General features: G+C 42.0%; 1 protein-coding gene across 1 annotated transcript in view; it reads left to right on the top strand.

Moving 5' to 3' along the window:
• The window catches only part of LOC127651213 (N-alpha-acetyltransferase 15, NatA auxiliary subunit), a 33,874-nt gene extending 10,890 nt beyond the window's left edge, over positions 1-22,984 (top strand). Inside the window, exons 4-20 of the mRNA XM_052136942.1 lie at positions 1,531-1,688; positions 11,081-11,215; positions 12,975-13,128; positions 13,585-13,704; positions 13,789-13,884; positions 14,014-14,120; positions 14,216-14,288; positions 14,715-14,884; positions 15,891-16,043; positions 16,141-16,269; positions 16,401-16,614; positions 17,332-17,525; positions 17,720-17,828; positions 17,998-18,096; positions 18,279-18,422; positions 18,504-18,601; positions 22,311-22,984. Coding sequence (XP_051992902.1) covers positions 1,531-1,688; positions 11,081-11,215; positions 12,975-13,128; positions 13,585-13,704; positions 13,789-13,884; positions 14,014-14,120; positions 14,216-14,288; positions 14,715-14,884; positions 15,891-16,043; positions 16,141-16,269; positions 16,401-16,614; positions 17,332-17,525; positions 17,720-17,828; positions 17,998-18,096; positions 18,279-18,422; positions 18,504-18,601; positions 22,311-22,511 — 2,354 coding nt within the window. The 3' untranslated portion in view covers positions 22,512-22,984. The remainder of the gene's footprint in view (positions 1-1,530; positions 1,689-11,080; positions 11,216-12,974; positions 13,129-13,584; positions 13,705-13,788; positions 13,885-14,013; positions 14,121-14,215; positions 14,289-14,714; positions 14,885-15,890; positions 16,044-16,140; positions 16,270-16,400; positions 16,615-17,331; positions 17,526-17,719; positions 17,829-17,997; positions 18,097-18,278; positions 18,423-18,503; positions 18,602-22,310) is intronic.
• Positions 22,985-23,339: the final 355 nt, after the last annotated feature.

Below are 23,339 nucleotides of genomic sequence, written 5' to 3'. Positions count from 1 at the left end.
GATTGTATTCACTGAGACCAGAGCTATGTCGTTGTTTTTTTTTTTTTTTAAAAACACTTAATTTTACGAAAACGCTTCCTGTCAGTTACCATTGTCTCTGATTGTATTCACGGAGACCAGATATACATATATTCATACATATATGGCTGAACTCCAGTATTTACGCTGTCAGTCATATTGATTCTGATTTGTTTTTTCTGTAGTAACTGAAGCACGAGATGTACAGGCGCAGCCCTCTTCCGGAAAGGCAGCTCATTTGCATTTAAAGAGAGACAAACTAAATCGACATATTTTTGATTCCACCCAAAAAGAGACATTTATAACATGGTTTAATAAATGATCCGTGGGGTATTTTGAGTTGAAATTTCACAGACACATTCTGGAGACACCTGAGACTTATATTACATATTGTAAAAAGGGGCATAATAGGTCTCTTTTAAGACCTGTACATTTAACAGTTAGAATGAGTTAAAGTGTTTTTTTCTCAGTATGAAGCTTGTCGCTGCTGATGGGGTTATGGACCCTCGCCAAGATTCCTGCCCTGTCTTGACTGTGATATGTAGTGACACCACCAACTGTTTCAAAGAGCTGAACACAGTGCAATGTTTTTTACTGCCAGTCAAATCACATCTCATGATTTAAGTTGCATGATATAAAGAAACCCTGTTGATAGGGTTCCCATGGTCATGGAAAACCTGGGGAAATCAAGAAATTTCTAAATAATTTTTTCTGGAAAGGCCTGAAAAAGTCATTGAAAAATCATGGATATTTCAATGAATAATATACATTTGTCTGGTTTTTGCTCAGCCGAATGATGCTCTAGTCTAGAGTAAAACTTGATTTGTATTAGTGTTCATCCCATATGGGTTCTTTAAGGCCAATACCGATATCTAGAGGGCGGGTTGGCCGATATAAATGTGATGAACATAATGCAATTTAACAACAGCAAATCAAAAGTGAAACACTTATTTTATGCAACATTTACTCAGATTTGCACAAACATGAAAAGAAAGAAGAAACATGACCACCTATTGGTAGATTTTGGAACGGACACAATGGAAAGTTAACACTTTTGTTAACTGGTCAAGCAAACACTGTTAACGGCCAATGTCGATAATTGCAAAATGGCCAAATATCAGCAAAATAATCGGCTTCTAATTGGCCGAGATCTTGATCTATCGCTAATTTGTATCATTGATATTGAAGGAAATGTGTATATATATATTATATAATTTTTTTTTATTGGTTCTTTTAACCAATCAGTTGAACTGGTTCACTAATCAAATGACAATTCATTTTTATTTATAGGATTATTTTAAATTCTTCTCCATCACAACTTATGGAAAGGCATGAGTGTGGGAACCCTATGTTTTATGTTGTGGTAATTGGAAAAGTCATTCATAACTCATTGACTGTTACTCCTTTTTTGCCCTGTTACTGAGTTTTTTCTGAAACACAGTAAATGTGTTCAGTTCTCTAGGCTCTTTTCTCTCTGTGATGGTTTTGCTGAACTTAACATGAGGTTTTCAGGTTGGCACGTGTACGGTCTACTCCAGAGGTCTGACAAGAAGTATGATGAGGCTATTAAGTGCTACAGGAACGCACTGAAATGGGACAAAGACAACTTGCAGATCCTTCGAGATCTTTCGCTGCTGCAGATCCAGATGAGAGATCTGGAAGGTTATAGGGTGAGTGTGTGTGTGTGTGTGTGTGTGTGTGTGTGTGTGTGTGCACTCAGAGTCTTTTGGCTACATTTAGAAAAAATTGCTTTGCTTTGAATGTAGTTTTTAATGAGAAATGGACAAACTCCATGTTTTAAGATGACTGTTGGCTTTATAACTTTATGTCTGTCTTTGTTTTTTGAGTTGGGAACCAAGAACCATTAATTAATTAAAAAAATTACAACTTTCGGTTCTATTAACAGTGCTCAAGAATTCTTGCATTCCAACAATAGTCGAACATGTGCACATTTCCACCAATGTGGACACAACACGTACTAAAATACTCCGTATTTTACAGTGTTTCCTGCGCTACCATTGTGGGCACTGCAACACCGTTACTAAATCATCAGCGAAAATCTTAGAGCATGATCAGAGCATGATCAGTGTAAGCTGATTTGCAAACAAATTACACTTTATGAGATGGTTCTTTTTGAATCTACTGCAAGAAACATACAGCATAACCAATGTAGTATGATTCCCGAATGAATGAGTCTTATAAGTTGATTCTTTTGAATCTACACCACAAAAAGCTTGTTGAATCTATATAATAACTTACAGGAATAGTTCACCCAAAAATTATTTGCTCACCCTCATGCCATCCCAGATGTGTATGAGCTTCTTTATTCTGCTGAACACAAAGATTTTAGAAGAATATCTCCGCTCCGTAGGTTCATACAATGCAATTTAATTCTGAAACTCCAAAAGGACATAAAGGTAGCAAAAATAAGTAACCCATATGACTCCAATGGTATAAATCCATGTGTTCAGAAGCAATATTATGGGTGTGAGAAACAGGTTGATATTTAAGTCCTTTTTTTAAACTATCGATCTTATTTTTGGTGCATATCGCCACCTACTGGGCAGGGAGAAGAATTGTTTTTCATCATCATCTGGAAGGTTCTGCAAGTTATAGACCGAAGCGACATGCATAATTTATACTTGACTGATGCTGCCTGGTCAAAAACACATGCACCAAAACAGATTGCAACCAGTTTAAATATTTTGTCCATCATGACATTATTGTTCTTACAAACTCTAGACTGCTGTCAAACGCAACTCTTCACATGCACATTAATGAATTTTCATCACACTCTTAGTATAAACATTCAGTCAGTGAAGTTAATACACCGCAAAGAGTGTTGCAGATATCAGAAATATCCACAGTCGCTAATGTTAATGAATGAATAGAACATAACAGGCACACTCTTTTACTCAGACTTAAAGCTGTTTATTTGTGCACATCATATTTATACAGGGAGAATATGATATGTGCAGAGATATGTTTTTTTTTTTTTCTCTCTCTCTCTCTCAACAATGCGATTTTGACCTGGTGTGACGTAGTCAGGTGCGACTATTTCTGGACAACACGGTAATGCCTGGATAGATGGTGATTTGATAATGTGTAGTTTTACACATTTTTATGAGTTGTAATTAGTGGTAGTTTATAACATTTAAAAACTTAAATGAAAAAAGGCTGTGTAAACCGCTTTTGCAAGGATTTGTATTGCTAAAATAGTAAATTATCTTGTCATTGGGTAACAGGCTGCTGAGGGCAGTAAAATAGAGTGACCAGATGCCCCTGACTGGAGATGTCCCCAGAAATGTCCCAGTTCTCTTACGTGAGGTTCTCTCGTATTGCGTAAGCTAGCTTACACTACGGGAAAGATTCATCTTTTCTGAGATATTGAAGCCAAAAAATTATCCTTAATTTTGTATCCATTGTCAACGCAGTGCAGCAGCTACATACCTTGAGCGGGCTAGCTAGCGAGCTCATTGGTTGCTCTGCGGCAACTGCTGCAGCCTATAGTCGAACTTGAGTGAACTCGCGTCCAATGACAGGCGCCCGCGCCGTCACTGTATCAAAGCCCGCCAGAATGGGCCTGGCTAGAGTGCATATAAGCGTAAGTTCGTAGGCTGGAACCCCGATTTTCATCTATTCAGCGAAGCTCTTCGCATCTCTGAACTGCAGAAGCCGCGTCGCCGTTCGATGGGCATCTAGCAAGCTTGGACAGCGCTCGAAGAAGCCGGCCGTCTTCGCCACCTTCAGCCATCCTGCGAGCTACGCCATCCGGCGACGTATCCTTTTTCGAGCAAGCTAGTTCCTCAGCGAACTTCACAAAAGAGCAACGAGCGTCTTTTAAAGATGCCTCGCACCACCTGCGCCTCATGCCGCGCCCCTCTCAGCGCCGGAGACCGCCACCTCATCTGCGCTCTCTGCCTGGGACTGGAACATGCAGAGCTCGCCCTGCTGACGGCGGATGCGACCTCTGCGAGGAGCTTCAATGTCGACCCTCGCGGGCTCGACTTCGAAGCACTCAAAACCGAAGCCGCCGGGCCGCCTTTCGTTCGCCCAGCGCAGAAAGAAGCGCCCGCTCCCAAAGGCTGCGGAACCGGTGTTAGAAGCGACTACCTCGCCGGAGCCTCTCCCTCGAGCCTCGCTTTCACCCTCCCGCCCCCCTGGGACGCGCGCAGTTGCCGCCGGCGGCCGCACTGTTGCCATCTCGGATGACGAGGCGGAGGATAAGGGCTGCTGTTCCATCATGGCTTCGGACGAGGAGTGGTCAGGCTCCCAAGCCTCCTCCTCCTCGGCCCAGGAATCCAGCAGGACCAGCGCCGAGTCGAGGAAGAACTAACGCCTCCTCACACAGGCCGTCGACCGCCTCAGGCTCGAGTGGTCACCGCCCTCTGAGCAGGCTCCCAACAGACTCGGCGGCTGCTTTCTTCAGAGCCGTCGCCCGAGGAGCCCGCGGCCCGGCCGCTCCCTTCCTGCGGAACTCCACGCCGAGCTCTCTAAATCGTGGAGCAGCGCCTCTCGGCCATCGGTGGGCCGGCGCCACCGAGAGGGGCTACTCTTCCATCCCCGGTCGAGGATTCGGTAGCAGCACACCTTTGCCCGCCCTCCGCGAGATGGCGGTCTAAGCCAGTGCTCCCGTCTAAGGCCTGCAGAACTACTTCCGCCTGTGTTGGCGGCGCCTATGCGCCGCCCGGCCAAGCGCATCTGCTCTGCATTCCATGGCCGTTTTACAGATCCTCCAAGCGGACATTCTTCGAGTGTGGGATGAGAAAGGCAGGCACCCAGAGGCTGTTTCAGATCTAAGGAGCGCGACGGATCTCGCCCTTCAGCGCCACCAAAGCTGCAGCTCAAGCCCTAGGGAAGTGCATGGCCTCGCTGACTGTGACCGAGAACACCTATGGCTAACGCTAGCCGACATGGGAGAAGCTGAGCGCTCCACGTTCCTCAGCGCACCGCTCTCTCCGTCCGGTCTCTTCGGTTCAGCGGTGAGTGGCATTGTTGACCGTTCTCGGAAGTCCAGAAAGCCACCCAAGCCATGAATCTCTTCCTGCCTCGTCGCGCTAGCTCCTCTGCAGGCCGCCCATGTGACCAGCCTCCTGCACGAGCCTCTTCACAGCGCCCAGCTCAGCAAAGCCAGACTTCTCAGCGTCGACAGGGCGGCCGCCCTAGAACGCAGCTCAGACAGCCGCCGCGAGACCGCCGCCCCAGCGGGCCTCGGCCTAAGATTGCGCTGAAACCTGAGCAACCGAAGTCCTCCTAGCTTTGTTGAGGAAATGGCGGCTCAGTCCGCCGCGGCGGACCACCGTCAAAGCTTAGCCCACTGTCAGTCCCCTTCTCTCAGGCTACTGCAGTGGTGGATTCAGAAGCCAACAAGCGGTGATACTGCCCGCTTGCCTGCACTCAAATGCCGTTTTCACGGCGACCCAAAGAAATCTTGTAAAAAGCAAACATGCCTTATGTGTAGAAAATGTGCCCACAATCCAGTGTTCACCCCTACACACAAGCATTACACTTCCGTGTCCCTATCAGAGCCCACTCACATAAAGCGGGCACAGCCAGCTCGAGTGTTAGAGTCAATAAGCGTGCCCACGAATCCGTCGTGCGCCCTTCTCTGCCCACTCTGTCACACGGCCAGCAAACACCTCTGTATGTAAGTCCCATGCCCGTGACTATGCTCGCGCATCACTTCACAGATGTGACTCTTTCTCCATTCACCTCAATCGGGAAGTCACTCACAGAACAGCCTGTCCCTGCTGTCTGCGAGCAGTCATGCATAAGCACAGTAAGCGCGCTCACACATTCTGTTCAGCTCGCTGTGTGCGGCAATCAGGGCGACTTGGCCATTCACCCTCTAGCGTTATGTTTCAAAGCGTGGAAAGCTATCCCAGGGATATCCAAATGGGTGTTAAGCACAATAAAACAGGCTATTTGCTACAGTTCGATCGCCGCCCTCCCCGCTTCAGAGCGCGGCTAGAAACTACTGTGAACACGGAAGCAGCCTGCATGCTTCGTTCAGAAATAGCAAACCTTCTGTGCAAAAGGGCCATAGAGAGAATGCCACCTTCTCTGAGCTGAGTCGGGGTTTTACAGCCGTTATTTTCTTGTCCCCAAGAAAGGCGAGCCCTCAGACCAATATTAGATCTCAGGGTTTTGAACAAGGTGCTCTTAAAAGACCGTTCAAAATGCTTACAATCAGGAAACTCCTCGCGCATGTGCGCCAGAGGACTGGTTTATTTCTCTCGATCTGAAAGATGCCTACTTTCAGATTCAGATAAATCCCGTCACAGGCCATTCTTGAGATTAGCCCGACGGCCAGGTTTATCAATACACCGTCCTTCCGTTCGGCCTGTCTTTAGCTCCCCGTACTTTCACGAAGTGCATGGATGCGGCGCTCGCACCCCTGCGGAGTCAGGGCTTGCGAATTCTGAACTATTTGGACGACTGGCTGATTTTGGCACAGTTACGTACGGAGCTTCTTTCTCACAGGACAGTTCTCCTCAGTCATCTGAACAGTTTGGGTCTTGCAGTCAATTGGACCAAGAGCTCACTACAGCCCAGTCAGGCAATTTCCTTCCTTGGAATAGAACTAGACTCCGTGGCGATGACGGCTCGCTTATCTACACAGCGCGCGCTCCGTGTTCAGCGACTAGCCGCGTCCTTTCAGATGAACAGCCTCACGCCTCTGAAAAAATTTCAGAGAATGCTAGGTTACATGGCCTCAGCCACAGCAGTACTTCAGCTGGGTTTACTGTGCATCGCCCGCTTCAGCATTGGCTAAACACCCGGCGTCTCGCCGGGCTTGGGCCACGGGCGCCAGCCGATCAGAGTGACTCAGACCTGTATCTCAGCTCTGCAGCCCTGGGCAGTGGCCGAATGGTATCAGCGGGGAGTGGCGATGGGAGCTGTATCTCGCCGAAAAGTCATCTCGACAGAGGCGTCCAACACGGGTTGGGGCGCGGTCTGCAAGGGCTCTCCGGTTTTTGGCCTATGGTCAGTTCAGGAAAAGCTCCTTCACATAAATTGTCTGGAAATGGTAGCGGTCGAGTACGCGCTCGTTCGCTTCCTCCCGGTCATTCAGGGTCACCACGTCCTGGTCCGTTCGGACAACAAATCTGTGGTATCCTATCTAAACCGTCAGGGCGGTGTCATATCCAGGAACCTGTTCCATCTGACAAAACGCATACTGAGTTGATCCCAGTGCCACCTGCACTCGCTGAGGGCGACGTACGTGCCAGGCCACCTGAACGACGGCCCAGACAGACTGTCCAGAGACAATATTTCCCCAGGAGAATGGTCCCTGCATGCTCAAACAGTCCAGAAGTTATGGAGCATATTCGGCAGAGCAGAGATAGACCTCTTTGCGTCAAAGGTCACTCGGTGGTCCTCATAGCCCCGCGCTGGGAGAATCAGACATGGTTCCCGGAGCTTACGCAGCTGTCACTGACAGCCCCGTGGCCCATTCCAGTGAGAGCAGATCTCCTCTCTCAAGCTCGCGGCACGATCTGGCATCCCCACCCAGAGCTGGGGCTGCACGCGTGGGTGATCAACGACTACCCGTCGCTTTGCCAGGAGTAATAAACACTATCATACACGCTAGAGCCCCTTCCACGAGAAGACTCTATGCGTCCAAATGGTCTATGTTTTCAAAATGGTGCACCGACAGAGACCTGGACCCACGGACATGTGGGGTGTCGTCGCTGCTCGTGTTTTTACAAGAGCTGCTGGATAAGGGTAGATCCCCATCCACGCTCCGTGTATGTGGCGGCCGTCGCGGCGTTCGCTGAACCCCTGCACGGCCAGTCACTGGGAAAAAATGAGCTGGTCATCCGCTTCCTCAGGGGAGCTAGAAGGAAGAACCCCCCGCGCCCCCCATCGGTTCCTATCAGGGATCTTTCCGTAGTTCTCGAAGCTATGAAAGCCCCCCCTTTCGAACCGCTTCAATCCGTGGATTTGAAATACCTTTCACTCAAAACCGTTTTTCTAACTGCCCTGTCATCAGTTAAACGTGTGGGAGACCTTCACGCACTGTCTGTCAGCGCTGCGTGTCTTGAGTTTGGACCAAGTGACTCCAAGGTCATTTTAAAGCCTAGACACGGCTATGTCCCCAAGGTGATCGGTACTCCTTTCAGAGCACAAATCATTTCCCTATCAACGCTGCCAGCATCCGTTAGCGAACGCGACGCCAATCTCCTTTGCCCAGTCAGAGCACTGAGATTGTATACTGCGCGCTCTGCCTCTTTCAGACGCTCTGAGCAGCTTTTCGTTTCGTTCGGAGGGCGCACCAAAGGTTTCGCCGCCTCGAAACAGACACTGTCTAGATGGATAGTGGACGCTATTGCTGCCGCGTACGCATCAAAAGACCTACCATGCCCGTTAGGCATTAGGGCTCACTCCACTAGAGGCATGGCCTCCTCGTGGGCATGGTCCAGCGGGATTTCCATTCACGACATATGTGTGGCAGCGGGCTGGGCTTCCCCCTCCACCTTTGTCAGATTTTACAATCTGGAAGTGCCCGCCCTGCAGGCAAAACTACTAGCTCCCCTGGTGAGCTGCATTGACGGGACACATTCCACACAGACCGGCACCGCCGCTCTGTCTTTTCCTTCCCACTATGTGCTTATGTATTACACACACACTGGCCCGCACTCTTGCCGGCCAAATATTATTCCCCCACTCACAAGGGCTTCCCGGGTCCCCCAACCCGGGGCTCATGCAGTGGATGCTTGGCGCGCGCGGCGTTGACAATGGGTTCCCATAGCGTAAGCTAGCTTACGCATATCGAGAGAACCTCTCCTAAGAGAACGAATCGGTTACCTAACGTAACCTCGGTTCTCTCTAGATGAGAGAACGAGTATTGCGTAGCCGGCCGTGCTTCAGCGCCCGCGGCGATTTTCGCTTCATTCAATGAAAACCAGGGTTCCAGCCTACGAACTTACGCTTATATGCACTCTAGCCAGGCCCATTCTGGCGGGCTTTGATACAGTGACGTATCAAAAGACGGCGGGCGCCTGTCATTGGACGCGAGTTCACTCAAGTTCGTCTATAGGGTGCAGCAGTTGCCGCAGAGCAACCAATGAGCTCGCTAGCTAGCCCGCTCAAGGTATGCAGCTGCTGCACTGCGTTGACAATGGATACAAAATTAAGGATAATTTTTTGGCTTCAATATCTCAGAAAAGATGAATCTTTCCCGTAGTGTAAGCTAGCTTACGTAATACTCGTTCCCTCATCTAGAGAGAACCGAGGTTACGTTAGGTAACCGATTCGTTTTCCTGAGCGTTCAAAACAGCCCGCATAGTGACATTTTTAAATGGCATGAAACTTGTCTCAAGTAGCACCGTGTGCTGTTTATTTTGACCAGCAGAGGGGGCTGCTCGCTATAGCAGCTTCAATTTATTTGCCTTCACTGATTATTTGGTTGGTCCCCTTTTGCAATTAAGAACTGGACCAGGCAATTAAAGACAATTATCATCATCATTATTATAAACTTCAAGGTAAGGCACATACTAGCTATTTATGTTATAAAGATATATTGTTATGTATTGTATAACAGGTTCCAAATTTGGTGCAGGATTGTATTGGAAGTTTGGCCTTCGTAATGTGAGAATTCCTGCACAGACCGCACAAACTATAACATGTTGGTGAAAAGTTGTCAAATGAATCCCTGCATTTGAACATATAAAATCAACAATTTTATCTATTGGACTGTAAAACCAATCAGTGTGATTATCTCTCAGTGTGATCAGTGTAATATTCACACACTAAAGGAAGTGCCTTCTTACATATGTGCTCATTTGTTGTTTTAACATACCCAAAATAAATTTCAAATAAGTATATGACATTAATAACATGGAAATCATCTGTGTTTTGATTTAATTGAGACAAAGGCTGCTGTATTCAATAGAGCATGATGCACCACACAAAATTATTTCCATGATTTGTATTCCATAAACTTTGTTTTTTGCCAAATCAACTCCGCTTCACTAATTTGTTCAGATAACATAAGAATTTGTGTTTATATTGAGTAAACTAATGGCGAAATGGCAATGCACTGATATAATGTAAAAAATAACAAATTCCACTAATTGTTATTTACTATACCTTTTCATTCAAATTATTATTTATTATATTTTAAATGAACTCAACATGTTAAGGCAACCAGATTACTTTAAGGTAAACTAAAATAATTTCTTAGTGCATAGTTCAGTACATTATCACATTCATCATGCTCAAAATACATAAAATCATATTTATCCCCTGGTAAAATTACATTTCAATGACCTATTGACCACTGAACTTGAAATGTCCCTGTTTTTCATGTCAGAAAAATGTTCACAATTACAGTAAATAAAATTAGAATTGCATTCTTCTAAAATATTATCTCATAAGTACTAAAAGAATCATTATTGGACCGTTAAGGAACCGGAATAATTACATTTATTACCATTCCAATCACTATTTGTCTTTGTCGACTTTGTCAATAACAAACTCTATTTTGTCATTTTTCTACTTGCTTGCAACATTTACATTTAGTTCTGGATGAATGTACTTTTTCATTCTATACCACTGGAGTCATAGATCCTTGTACACATTACCCAGAAGTGATCTATAGTTCACTGTTTCTAATGTTCCAAAGAGAGTATTGGAAAATATGAGCTTTTACATTGTCAATTAAATACAACCTCTATATGTTTAAGCAATATTTAGAAAGGACCAGATCCAGGGGCCATGACTCAGCAATGCCCATTTCTCTCTCTCATCCTCTCTGTCTCTTTGGTTCTTAGTCTTCTGTGATTTGTTATACTTAGTATTAAATGTTTCATTCCCTCGGCCCTCTCAGCTACCTGCTTTCACTACTGAAATTTTACTTTCAGATGTGGGTTTGGTGCAATATGGCTCCACAAATGTTTTCTATTGCACAGTTAAATCATGGTACTTTGGTAGATTGTTTATAAAGGGATCCAATTTCTCCTCAGCATTCAGTGAAAAGCATATAGAGTTTAAAACTTAACACCAGTACAAAACCTTTTTTCTGACTGTCTATGTATTATTATGCCTACTCTTATAGGAGACCAGATATCAGCTACTACAGTTGCGGCCAGCCCAGCGAGCATCATGGATTGGTTATGCCATTGCATATCACCTCTTGGAGGACTATGAGATGGCTGCCAAAATCATTGAGGAGTTTAGAAAAACACAGCAGGTAAAAACAGACATGACAGTCATATACAACAAGAGATATTTTAATTCACTTGGAATACAAAGTGTGGAAAGAGTTGCCTAACCTCGGTGGTGTTCCAGTGGTACTTATAAAATAAACAATTTAGAGATTTTATAGAACAAGAGTCACCTGTACTGTGTGTTGACTGGGATTGTGTGGTGTAAAAAATGTACACTGGTGGCCAAACGTTTGGAATAATGTTCAGATTTTGCTGTTTCAGAAGGAATTGGTGCATTAATTCACCAAAGTGGCATTCAACTGAACACAAAGTATAGTTGGAACATTACTGATGTAAAACTACTGCACCATCACTATTTGAAAAAAGTCATTTTTGATCAAATCTAGACAGGCCCCATTTCCAGCAGTCATCACTCCAACACCTTATCCTTGAGTAATCATGCTAAATTTGGTACTAGAAAATCACTTGCCATTATATCAAACACAGTTGCATCCTATTTGGTTCGTTAAATGAAGCTTAACATTATCTTTGTGATTGTTTTTAAGTTGCCACAGTATGCAATAGACTGGCATGTCTTAAGGTCAATATTAGTTCAAAAATGACACAAAAAAAAAAATCGCTTTCTTGTCGGTCAATCATTGTTTTGAGGAATGAAGGCTATATATATATATATATGATGCTTGAAATGGCCAAAAAAACTGAATATTTCATACAAATGTGCACACTACAGTCTTCAAAGACAAAGGACAACTGGCTGTAACAAGGACTGAAAGAGATGTGGAAGGCCAGATGTACAACTAAATAAGAGGATATGTACATCAGAGTCTCTAGTTTGAGGAATAGATGCCACACATTTCCTCAGCTGACAGCTTCATTGAATTCTACCCGCTCAACACCAGTTTCATGTACAACAGTAAAGAGAAGACTCGGGTGCAGGGCTTATGGGAAGAATTCCAAAGAAAAAGCAACTTTTGAAACAGAAATACAATAAGAAAAGGTTAGAGTGGGCAAAGAAACAGACATTGCACAACAAATAATTGGAAAAGAGTGTAATTGATCTTAACCCCATTTGAGCTTTTGTGGGTTATCTAGACTGTAAGGTGTGAGAGAAGTGCCCGACAAGACAGCCACATCTATTGCAAGTGTTACAGGAAGTGTGGTGTGAAATGTCACCTGAGTATCCGAATAAAGTGACAGCTAGAATGCCAAGGATCTGCAAAGCTGTCATTGCTGCACGTGGAGGGTTTTTTGATGAGAAATCTTTGAAGTATTTTAAGTTGTAAAAGTTATTTTTCATGTTATTATTGTCCTGACTATACAATGTGATCAGTTGAATGCCACTGTGGTGTATAAAATACCAATTACTTTCTATAAGAGCCAAATCTGTACATATTCCAAATTTTTGACCGCATGTGTAAATTAAAGTGTTTTTGAAGTGGGACAGAGGACAGAGGGAACAGGAGTGGTAAATGAGGTATTGTGAGGACTTCAACCTGTTGTGGCAGGTCAACAGGCAACACAATGGCACACCATTCTTGTGGCATCCACGATAAGACTCTTATTCCCTTCCTTTGGTTTTTAGCACAACAGGAAGCTACATGTTGGCATGCTGAATAAGCTAAATGCTTAAATGGTTAACTGTTTTGTGTAATGCTTTTTGATCCTATAGCAAACATTAAATCTTGTTTTTTGTTTTTCCCTACCCTTAGAAAAACTGTGCATCTCTTTCTGCAGAAGTCTTTTTGAATATGGTTGTGTGTGTATGTGTGTGTGTGTTTTCAGACATCCCCTGATAAGGTGGATTATGAGTACAGTGAGCTGCTGCTGTATCAGAATCAGGTCCTGATGGAGGCGGGGCTCATGAAAGAAGCGCTGGAGCATCTCACCACCTACGAGAAACAGATCTGTGATAAACTGGCTGTGGAAGAGACCAAAGGTACACATTCTCATATTCTGCATACACAGCTGTACACATTTGCCTAAATATAAATAAAACGCAAATCTCTACTCTGCTGTCGTTTCTTTCTTTTTATTTCTTTTTTTTTTTTCTCGGTTTCTTTTAGTCTAATCTCTATCTTTCTCACCTGTTTGATTTTTCTCCCTTTTTTGTTTCCTTTTTTGGTGCTTTTTGTTATTAAATTGTACTAGATATGGGTCACGATGGTCCAACAACTGAGTAGTCAGGCGACCCACCGACTAGTTGATTTTGAAAATAAGTAGTTTGGCATATTCCTACATTTTACTCTTCATGCAATTTCGGTCCTATTCCCATTTTGCTTGACCTGCACATTGACTTCCTGTTTGTGGTGCCCAAAGGGTAAATTCTATGTAATGAAGCCGTTTTACCAACGCAGTGTTTTTATGCTCTCTCCCTTGTGTTGTGGACGAGTAGGAGAACTGCTGTTGAATCTAGAACGGTATGAGGAGGCAGCAGATGTGTACAGACGACTACAGGAGAGAAATCCGGAGAACTGGACATATTACCATGGCCTGGAGAAAGCCCTCAAAGCTGGTACACAACTTAACCCACAAAGCATAGATTTCTTCTCATGTTGTTGCATTTCACTTAAAATGATTGTGCCTGTGGGTTTTTCAGTGAGTACAGAAGAGAAGCTGAAGATCTATGAGGAGGCCTGGGAGAAATACCCTAAAGGCCTTGTACCTTGCAGACTACCACTCAGCTTCCTGTCTGGTATGTAAGACTTCATCTAGTTTAATGGCATATCAGCTTCAAATTTTTATGTGCGCAAATGTTTGATGATTATGATTATTATTATTATTATTTTTTTTTTCTTATTTGTATTATTCTAATGTATTATAGGAGATATGTTTCGGGAGTGTCTGGATAGATATTTAAGAATGAACTTTAGTAAGGGCTGTCCACCGGTCTTCACTACACTCAGATCTCTCTATCAGGACAAAGAGAAGGTGATGACATACTCTGCCTATACAGAACTAACAAACTAGGGTTTTAAGTTCAAATGTGTATGCTTGACATTTGTTTGTTAAATTTATATTTGCAGGTGTCAATAATTGAACAATTAGTTGTTGGGTTTGAAACATCTTTACGTAGCTGCCGAATGTTCAGCCCAGATGGTATGTCGCCTTTGTTTTCTTTATTCCATGTATTAGCTAACAAAAAAATGTAAACTAGCCGCAAATAATTTTTCCATGCAAATGAGCTTGTGATTTGCCGCAAATGTTTGCCAGAAGTTTGCAGCTCTTCACTGGTAGTGATAATCCTCTGGCAAACTTTTGGCAACAATGGGCAATTTGCCACAAGTTTGCCCCAAATCTAATTTGCCCATGAAAATGATCTGCGGTGAATTTGCGGCGAATTTGCAGCGAACTCTAAAGTTTTGTAAGGGTTCAAATTTTAAAGTAATTTGCTTTGATTTTATTTGCTCTATTCGATCATTTCAAATTTACCATGTGGCATGAATGATGGAATGATGTAATGATCTAATCTGTTTTGGCAGGGGATGTGGATTAGTAGCATCTGATTCTTTTGATATTTTGTAGATGATGGCAAGGAGGAGCCGCCCACTACGTTACTTTGGGTGCAGTATTTTTTGGCTCAGCACTATGATCAGATTGGCCATCACACCATGGCTCTCGATTACATCAATGCTGGCATTGAGAGCACACCAACTCTCATAGAGCTCTTCCTTGTTAAAGCCAAGATATACAAGGTAATGTACAAAACACACCAATTTGCAGACACTTTTTATCCACTTTGCCTTACACTAATTGCAGTGATGTTATCTATAACAACTTGAGAAAAGTGTCTTGCTTAAAGATGTGAATAATTGTGAGTAATTCATAAATAAATGGGTGGGTTCCCATGATCAGGAACTGCTTAACTCAGTTATTACTTAAAGGGATAGTTCACCCAAAAATGTAAAAAAAATTCTAATAATTTACTCCATCTCCATCATTTATGCCATCCCAAATATGCATGACTTTCTTTCTTCAGCAGAACACAAATTAAGATTTTGTAGTTCCATACGATGCAAGTGAATAAGTGCCAAAAGGTTGACTCCAAAAAGCACATAAAGGCAGCATAACAGTAATCCATATGACTCCAGTGTTTTAATCCATATCTTCAGAAGGAACATTATAGGTGTGGGTGAGAAACAGATCAATATCAATAATGTCCTTTTTAGCTAGAAGTTATTCCTGCCCAGTAGGTGGTGATGCATGAAGAATGTGAACTTGAAAGTTAAAGTGGAGATTGAATGAGCAGGGAGGAGAAATTAAATATTGACCTGTTTCTCAACCACACCTATCATATCACTTCTGAACACATTGATTTATACACAGGAGTCTTAGGGATTACTTTAATGCTGACTTTATATGATTTTTGGAGCTTAAAAATTTTGGCACCCATTCACTTGCATCGTATGGACCTAAAGAGCCAAGAAATTCTTCTAAAAATCATCACGTTCAGCAGAAGAAAGTAAGTGAGACACATCTGGGGTGGCATGAGGGTGAGTAAATTATATGAGAGAATGTTAATTTTTGGGTGAACTATTCCTTTAAGAATTTAGTTGGATTAATTATAAAAATTGTATACAATAAGCAATTTCCAGGATACAGTGATTTGACAATCAGAGAACCTGCACAATCCAAATGCCATGCCAGCTCCATTGTATGACCTTTGACATTTTATGTTGTTTTCCTCTTTCTCTCCCTCAGCATGCTGGGAACATTCGGGAAGCAGCTCGCTGGATGGATGAAGCTCAGGCTCTGGACACGGCTGACCGTTTCATCAACTCCAAATGCGCCAAGTACCTGCTTAAAGCAGGCCTGATCAAAGAGGCTGAAGAAATGTGTGCCAAGTTCACAAGGGTAAGGGTGTGTTTGTGTGCACAATATATCCTGCACACATGTAAGCACATAAACATAAGTATATTTGTGTGTGTATTTAACTAAATTCCTCTCTCAGGAAGGAGCATCTGCCGTAGAAAATCTGAATGAGATGCAGTGTATGTGGTTCCAGACTGAATGTGCTCTTGCCTATAAATCCTTGAAGAAATGTGGAGAAGCACTCAAAAAATGCCATGAGATTGAGAGAGTAAGTCTTTCTATACTTTTTCTCGATTTCATGGCCTGTGTTGTCTTCAGTAACATACACTTGATGTGATGTTAAAAGTGTTCTCATCTGTTTGACTTCATTGCCTCTGGCTCTCTGTCATATTCTTACAGCACTTTGTAGAGATAACAGATGACCAGTTTGACTTCCATACATACTGCATGCGGAAGATGACTTTGCGCTCTTACGTGGACCTGCTTAAACTAGAGGACGTGTTACGTATGCACCCGTTCTACTTCAAAGCCTCACACACCGCCATCCAAATCTACCTCAACCTGCACGATAACCCGCTAACTGATGATAGCAAGGAACTACAAGCTGATACTGGTAAAACTGCATATAGTCCCACAGATCTTGCACATGCGGTTGGCTTCCTTTAGGGATTTATGTGTTTTATGTTTTAAAGGAATAGTTCACCTAAAAATTTTATTTCTCATCTTCGTGCCATCCCACGTGTGTATGACTTTCTTCTGCTGAACACAAACTTTAAATTTTTAAAAGAATATTTCAGCTCTGTTGGTCCTCACAATGCAAGTGAATGGGTACCAAAACTGTGAAGCTCAGAAAAGCACATAAGTCAGCATAAAAGTAATCCAAGTCTCCTGTAGTCTTCTGAAGCGATATGATAGATGTGGGTGAGAAACAAATCAATAATTATGTTTGTTTTTTACCGTAAATTCTCCTCCCTGCCCAGTAGGTGGCGATATGCACAAAGAATGCGAATCGGCAAAAACTCAAGGAGAATGTCAAAGTGGAGATTTATAGGAGAAAAGGACTTGAATATTGATCTGTTTCTCACCCACACTCATAATTTATCTTCTGAAGATATAGAGTTAACCACTGTAATCATATGGATTACTTTAATGCTGCCTTAATGTGTTTTTTGGACCTTCTGAGATCTGGTCACCATTCACTTGCACTATGTGGACCTACAGAGCTGAGATATTCTTGTGAAAAAAAAAAACATCTTCTACGTGAACTATTCCTTTAACAAATGAACAGTGCCAAAGATTTCCATTCTAAAGTGTGTGTTGTCTCAACCAGGGAATCTGACTGACAAAGAGCTGAAAAAGTTAAGGAATAAGCAGCGGCGAGCACAGAAGAAAGCACAGCTGGAGGAAGAAAAAAAGAATGCAGAAAAAGAGAAACAGTTAAAGAATCAGAAGAAGAAAAAAGAGGATGATGACGAGGAAATCGGAGGACCTAAAGAGGAACTTGTACCAGAGAAACTGGCCAAGGTGTGTGTTTGCTTGAAAGTGTGTTTTGGGAAAATGGGGAATTTTAAAGGGACTTGAGATATGGAAGGCTTAAAAAAAACTTTGCGTGTCTTTGAGTAGGAACGTGGGGGATGTCGGATCCAAGGGACACGGGCTATTGTGTTTTTACAAAAACTGAATTCTTCCTCACTTTGTCTTTCACTTTCATTTTTCAGGTGGAAAACCCATTAGATGAAGCTGTAAAGTTTCTGACCCCTTTAAATAACCTGGTGAAGAATAAGATAGATACACACCTTCTGGCCTTTGAGATCTATTTTAGGAAAGGTACACACCCTTTAATCTCTGAAACCCATCGTTTAAGGAAATACAAGTTGTGCAGTCTAATGGTACTTTTCTTTACTATTATGTCTCTAATGGGTTTATTGAACATGTTCTGTTAATGAAATTGAATGTGTTTGGAAATGTCATAATTGTGTCATTCTTTGTCTCGCAGAAAAGTTCCTATTAATGTTGCAGTCTGTAAAGAGGGCGTATGCCATTGACCCAGACCATCCCTGGCTTCACCAGTGTCTAGTGCGCTTCTTTAATGGAGGTGATCACACCTTCACTTCTATTTTGCTCCTCTTTACTACTACCCTTAAAGTTAAAAAATATTCCGTATCTGTTGCTTATTACTCGTGTTGGCCTTTCGTGTGTTGTTACTGATTGTGTCAACAAGTTTCTCTTTGATGATTAGCTGTTATAATGTGTCCCTTTGTATTAATTGGGTGACAGTGTCTGAAAGCAAAGACCTAGCTGAATCAGTGAGCATGGTGCTGAGACAGGAAATATCCAGGCTGTTTGGGGACAGTAATGCCAAGAGCTTTAACCAGGCCTTCCTCACTAAGCACTCCAATTCCATCCCACACCGAGTAGCAGGTATAAACACTTCAAAGTATGTTCTCACTCTCATCCATTTTCCATTTTGCACTCTCACCCGTCTTTTCTTTTCTTTCAAAGCTGCCAAAATGATGTACTACTTAGACCCTTCAACACAGAAGAAAGCAGTGGAACTTGCAACAGCACTTGATGAATCGCTCAACAACAGAAGTGTTCAGGTATACACGAGAGTGCATGATCTTTAAGGGATTTTACTAGCTGGTTAATTTATAGAATGTAAATATCATAAAAGCGTCTTTTTTTTTTAAAGAGGGAAAAGTTTAATGATTGAAGTCAATTGACTATTGTGTAACTTTGCAAGGCATAGTTTGCAATGTTCTTTCATCACAATATTGAATTGACAACAGTTTATTTTTTTTTTATTTTTTTTGCCTGGAAGTATCCCTATTTTTTTGTCAGATGAAAATGTCCTTTAAATTTAGTTAAAGATTGTTGATATCCAATTTTACAAAAATGAAAATGATTTTATTCAGTGGAAATAAGATTCCATTTGACGATACTGTATAAAATGACAAAAAAATAACTGTAACAGACCAAAATGTTAGAAATATTTAAACATTTTAAACATGTATAAAAATTGCATTAATTTGAACATGCATCAAACATACATAAAAAATGCAGGAAGTCCCCAGTATATTCAAACTGGATTATTTTAAACTCTTCAAAAAACATTGTTCAGGCATTGTTAAAATTTTGCAGTTTTTTTCTTTTCTTATTATTGTCATTAGTAGGTTTTAATTGAAATCATTTAATCATTGTCTTGATGATGCGTCTTTAAACTTTCTCTCATCTTTGTTAGCATTGGAAAAAATAAATCCTTTTGTGACAAAAATGTGTCAAACTGTAACAGATTAAACTTCAACTAAATATTCAGACATTTACTATTTTAAACCTGTATCAATCATATAAAAAATTACAGAAATCCCCAAGACATTATGTCTGGATTATTTTTTATAAATTCTTTCTAGATTTGTCTTCTAAAAACATTTGTTTTTACATAGTTAAAAATTTTTGCAGTTTTATTTTTTTCTCAGAATTTTGGCCAATAGTATGCTTAAAGTAAAATTGTTTAATTATCGCATGATTCATCTTTGCCGTCTCATTTTCGTTAGTGTTCACAATCTAAAACCCTTCATCAACGAACATTATTGGCTAATTTGGTAGTAATTTCATTGACCACGTTTACACGCACTTTAAGTAGGCATAAAAAGTTGCGACCGACTTCCGTATTGTGACGTATTTCCGAGTGAAACAGCTTATCGAACAAGAAAACAATTTAGGATGGGGACTTAAGTTTATCCATTGGTGGTTGATTGGATTGTGAAAAGTTGCCATTGTATACCAGAATCGAGGCAGATCTTGAATGTGAGATTAGTCACACACACCCCTTCCACAGTGCTGCTCAAGCCAGAGCCGATTACCGGGGAAATTGAACTGCGATCTCAACACACTGATCAAACTGATAACAAAAATGCTTGAGCACATTGTGGTCTTTGCTTATGATGAGGCTGTAGCCATTGAAAAAAATAGCAAAAGATCACAATTTGAACATTTTGAATCACAATACACTAATATAAAGTGGATATTACTCATGCTGTACATCCCAAGATATCTGCTTTCAAAAATATGAATAAACTCCAGACGCTTCCGAGTCACATTATGATCACCTCAGCAATTCAGGTGTGAAATGTCTCGAACACATCTGGAAATTCGCTGTTATTCTTTCTTCAAAATGTTCATCCAGCTGGCCCAAAACCAATGTTTGGGTTAAGAAAGGAATTGTGGAGGAAAACCTTTTCATCTCTGCATTAGTTGCTTTGAGGGCAAGTTTGTGTACATGACTCTTGAAGGGATGGGATTAAAACTGACGTACACTTGCGTACATCAGCAGAGAAAAGTCAGTCATTTCACAGGAAGATCAAGTTATGACATTTTGATTAAAGATCCCGAGGTCAAAATAGTTTTTATAAAATAGCAGATATGAATTGTTCATATAAGACCAGTAACATGTATTAATAAAATAAATAGGATAAAAAATTTTCATGCTGACTTTAAGAAAACCGTTTATTCCAGGGTTATTGCAGAATGCGTTGTTCTGAAACATCTTGTAGATGAGTGCTTTTGCCTTACTCCACTTAAGAGATTAAAGGTGCTTTCACAATTGGTTTGATTGCTAGAACTGAACCAGAGTTAATTTCATCCCCACTGCCCCCACTGGTCTCTGTTCACATCATATTTTTTTGGGTCTGAACCATTGAATGATTACGTCATCAATGTGAGTACAAGCAGCACCTGTTAACCACTGTAACAATTCCACAACTCAAGAAGAAATCAGCTTCACTGTGTTTAAGTATTCATCTCTTTGGATTTACCACCAAAACTTTACATTCACAAAATGACAATTATATTTGTCTGCCACGGATGCACTGATGTGCAATGATGTGAAGATTATTAGCGTTTGTCTGCCGCCAGCCCGCTGATGCGTTCCAAGAGATGTGAAGAATGTGAGCTGCTCTCAGAAGGTGATTTATTTGGACACAAGCTGGTATAAGAAATTCATTAAACCATAATAATTGTGATTGGGAGCCTGCAAATTTTCGAATTATACATCATAAATTAGATGTTCATATTAGCAGCGAACAGCAACGGAGTTCACATGAACCATACCCCAGACGTTCACATCACCCAAACGCACCAAAAGTGCTAGTGTGAAAGCACCCTAATAGAAAGTGGTTTAACACACCTGGGTTTCTTCTGGAGAACGCACTTTATGTGGCGATGTAAACGCATAAGTGGAGTGCACATGGGCGTACAGACTGGATAATGTCATAGGATGAAGCACAACAAGTTAACGCATCAGAAAAAAATGCAACATTTCTGAGAGTACAGTGGGAAAAGCACATACACCATAAACTGCACGATCAGACACAACATTAAAAACACCTGCCTAATATTGTGTAGGTACTCCTCATGCCGCCAAAACAGTGCCAACCCGCTTCTCCGAATAGCATACTGAGATGATATTCTTGTCATCAAAATTGTACAGAGCAGTTATCTGAGTTACCGTAGACTTTGTCAGTTCAAACTAATCTGACAATTCTCTGTTGACCTCTCTCATCAACAAGGTGTTTCCATCTGCAGAACTGCTGCTCACTGGATGTTTTTTGTTTTGGCACCATTCTGAATAAATTATAGAGACTTGTGTGTGAAAATCCCAGGAGATCAGCAGTTATAGAAATCCTCAAAACCAGCCTGTCTGTCACCAACAATCATCCATGTGATTATCTAATCAGCCAATTGTGTGGCAGCAGTGCATAAAATGCAGATATGGATCAGGAGCTTAAATTAATGTTCACATCAACCATCAAAATGGGGGAAAAATTTGATATAAGGTTTTAGGACCATGGCTTGATTGTTAGTGTCAGATGGGCTGGTTTAAGTATTTCTGTAACTGCTGATCTCCTGGGATTTTCATGCACAATAGTCTCTAGAATTTACTCTGAATGCTGTCACAAACAAAAAACATCCAGTGAGTGGCAGTTCTATGGACAGAAATGCATTGTTGATGAGAGCGGTCAACAGAGAATGGCCAGACTGGTTCGAGTCTACGGTAACTCCGCTGAACCCTCTGTTAATTTGTGGTGAGACGAATATCATTTCAGAATGCTATTCTGAGATGCAGGTTGGCTGGAGGTTTTAATGTTGGGCTGATCAGTGTATAGCCATTCATACACATGTAAAATATCAACTGTCCCTCACATTCTCGTATTTGCACAAGTTCATTTGGGGAATTCCAGAGTTTTTCGTTAGAGGGTAGCCTGTGGCCTGTCTCTGTGTATTAAACACCATGCTACTTTATTCTTGCAGATCTGCACAGATGTTTTGGAAAGCCTGCGTGACGGTAGCCTTGGAGATGCAAAGGAGACTGCCGAGTTATACCGGGCGGAGTGTCAAAAGATCTACCCCTATACGCTGGCCTTCATGCCCCCAGGTTATGAGGAAAATATGAAGATTGCGGTCAATGGTGATGTCTCCACCGAAACTGAGGAGCTGGCCAATGACATGTGAACATCTGAAAGGGTTAGAAGATCTGAGGAAGGTGGAATGGGGAAGCGATGCAGCACTGTCGCCACTGTCGATCACCCGAGACGGTTGCCATTGACTTTTGCAATTCTGTGAGAAACTGGCTGCGATCTTCTACACCCCCTGAGATTGCAGATCGGAATGAGAGACAATGACTGTGTTTGGAGTGGAGGATGAAGATGAGGGATGTGGTGTGGGGGAGACTAGAACAAAATGCCCATTTTACTTTTTTAACCTTGCTGATGACTACTCTCTAACTGAAAACTAGTCAAACATGCATCCATTTTTGAACTACAGTATGTCTGAATGCAAACTTTGTGCAATGGCGAGAGCAAATCCCATAGTCAACGAACCAAGCAAGACAAATGCACTCAAACCCATCTTTCCCCTGTTTTAAAGAATAATTTATATGAAAAAATAAAAGCTTAAAAAGTAAACTGATTTGATTTGTGACTGAATCATTTGAAGTTGATCATGGTTTAGTTATGGGGAACCTGTGGATGGAGGGGAAGTGATGTTGTGTTTGGGGAGGAGCCTGTGTAGAGGTACCTTATTGCATTTCTTCATGGTGAAAAGCTAATGAATGAGGTTGTACCCCACAACAACAGTAAATAGTGATCAAGAGCTTGTGAAATTGACATGACAGTTTTTTGTTACTCTCTTTAAACTAATCTCATTCCATCACCATCTCTCTCTCCCTCTCCCACCATACCTCCCTGATTCAATTGGTTTGCAGTGTTCAATTAACATTTTGTTCTCTATAGACCTTCTTCCACTAGTGCTATCTTTGATTTTTAATGGGAAAGACAACAA

This window comes from Xyrauchen texanus, chromosome 11 (assembly GCF_025860055.1).
Source record: "Xyrauchen texanus isolate HMW12.3.18 chromosome 11, RBS_HiC_50CHRs, whole genome shotgun sequence".
In the NCBI taxonomy this organism is placed as follows: domain Eukaryota; kingdom Metazoa; phylum Chordata; class Actinopteri; order Cypriniformes; family Catostomidae; genus Xyrauchen; species Xyrauchen texanus.
The sequence above is the reverse complement of the archived record's forward strand: the minus strand, read 5'-3'. Positions and strand labels throughout refer to the sequence as shown.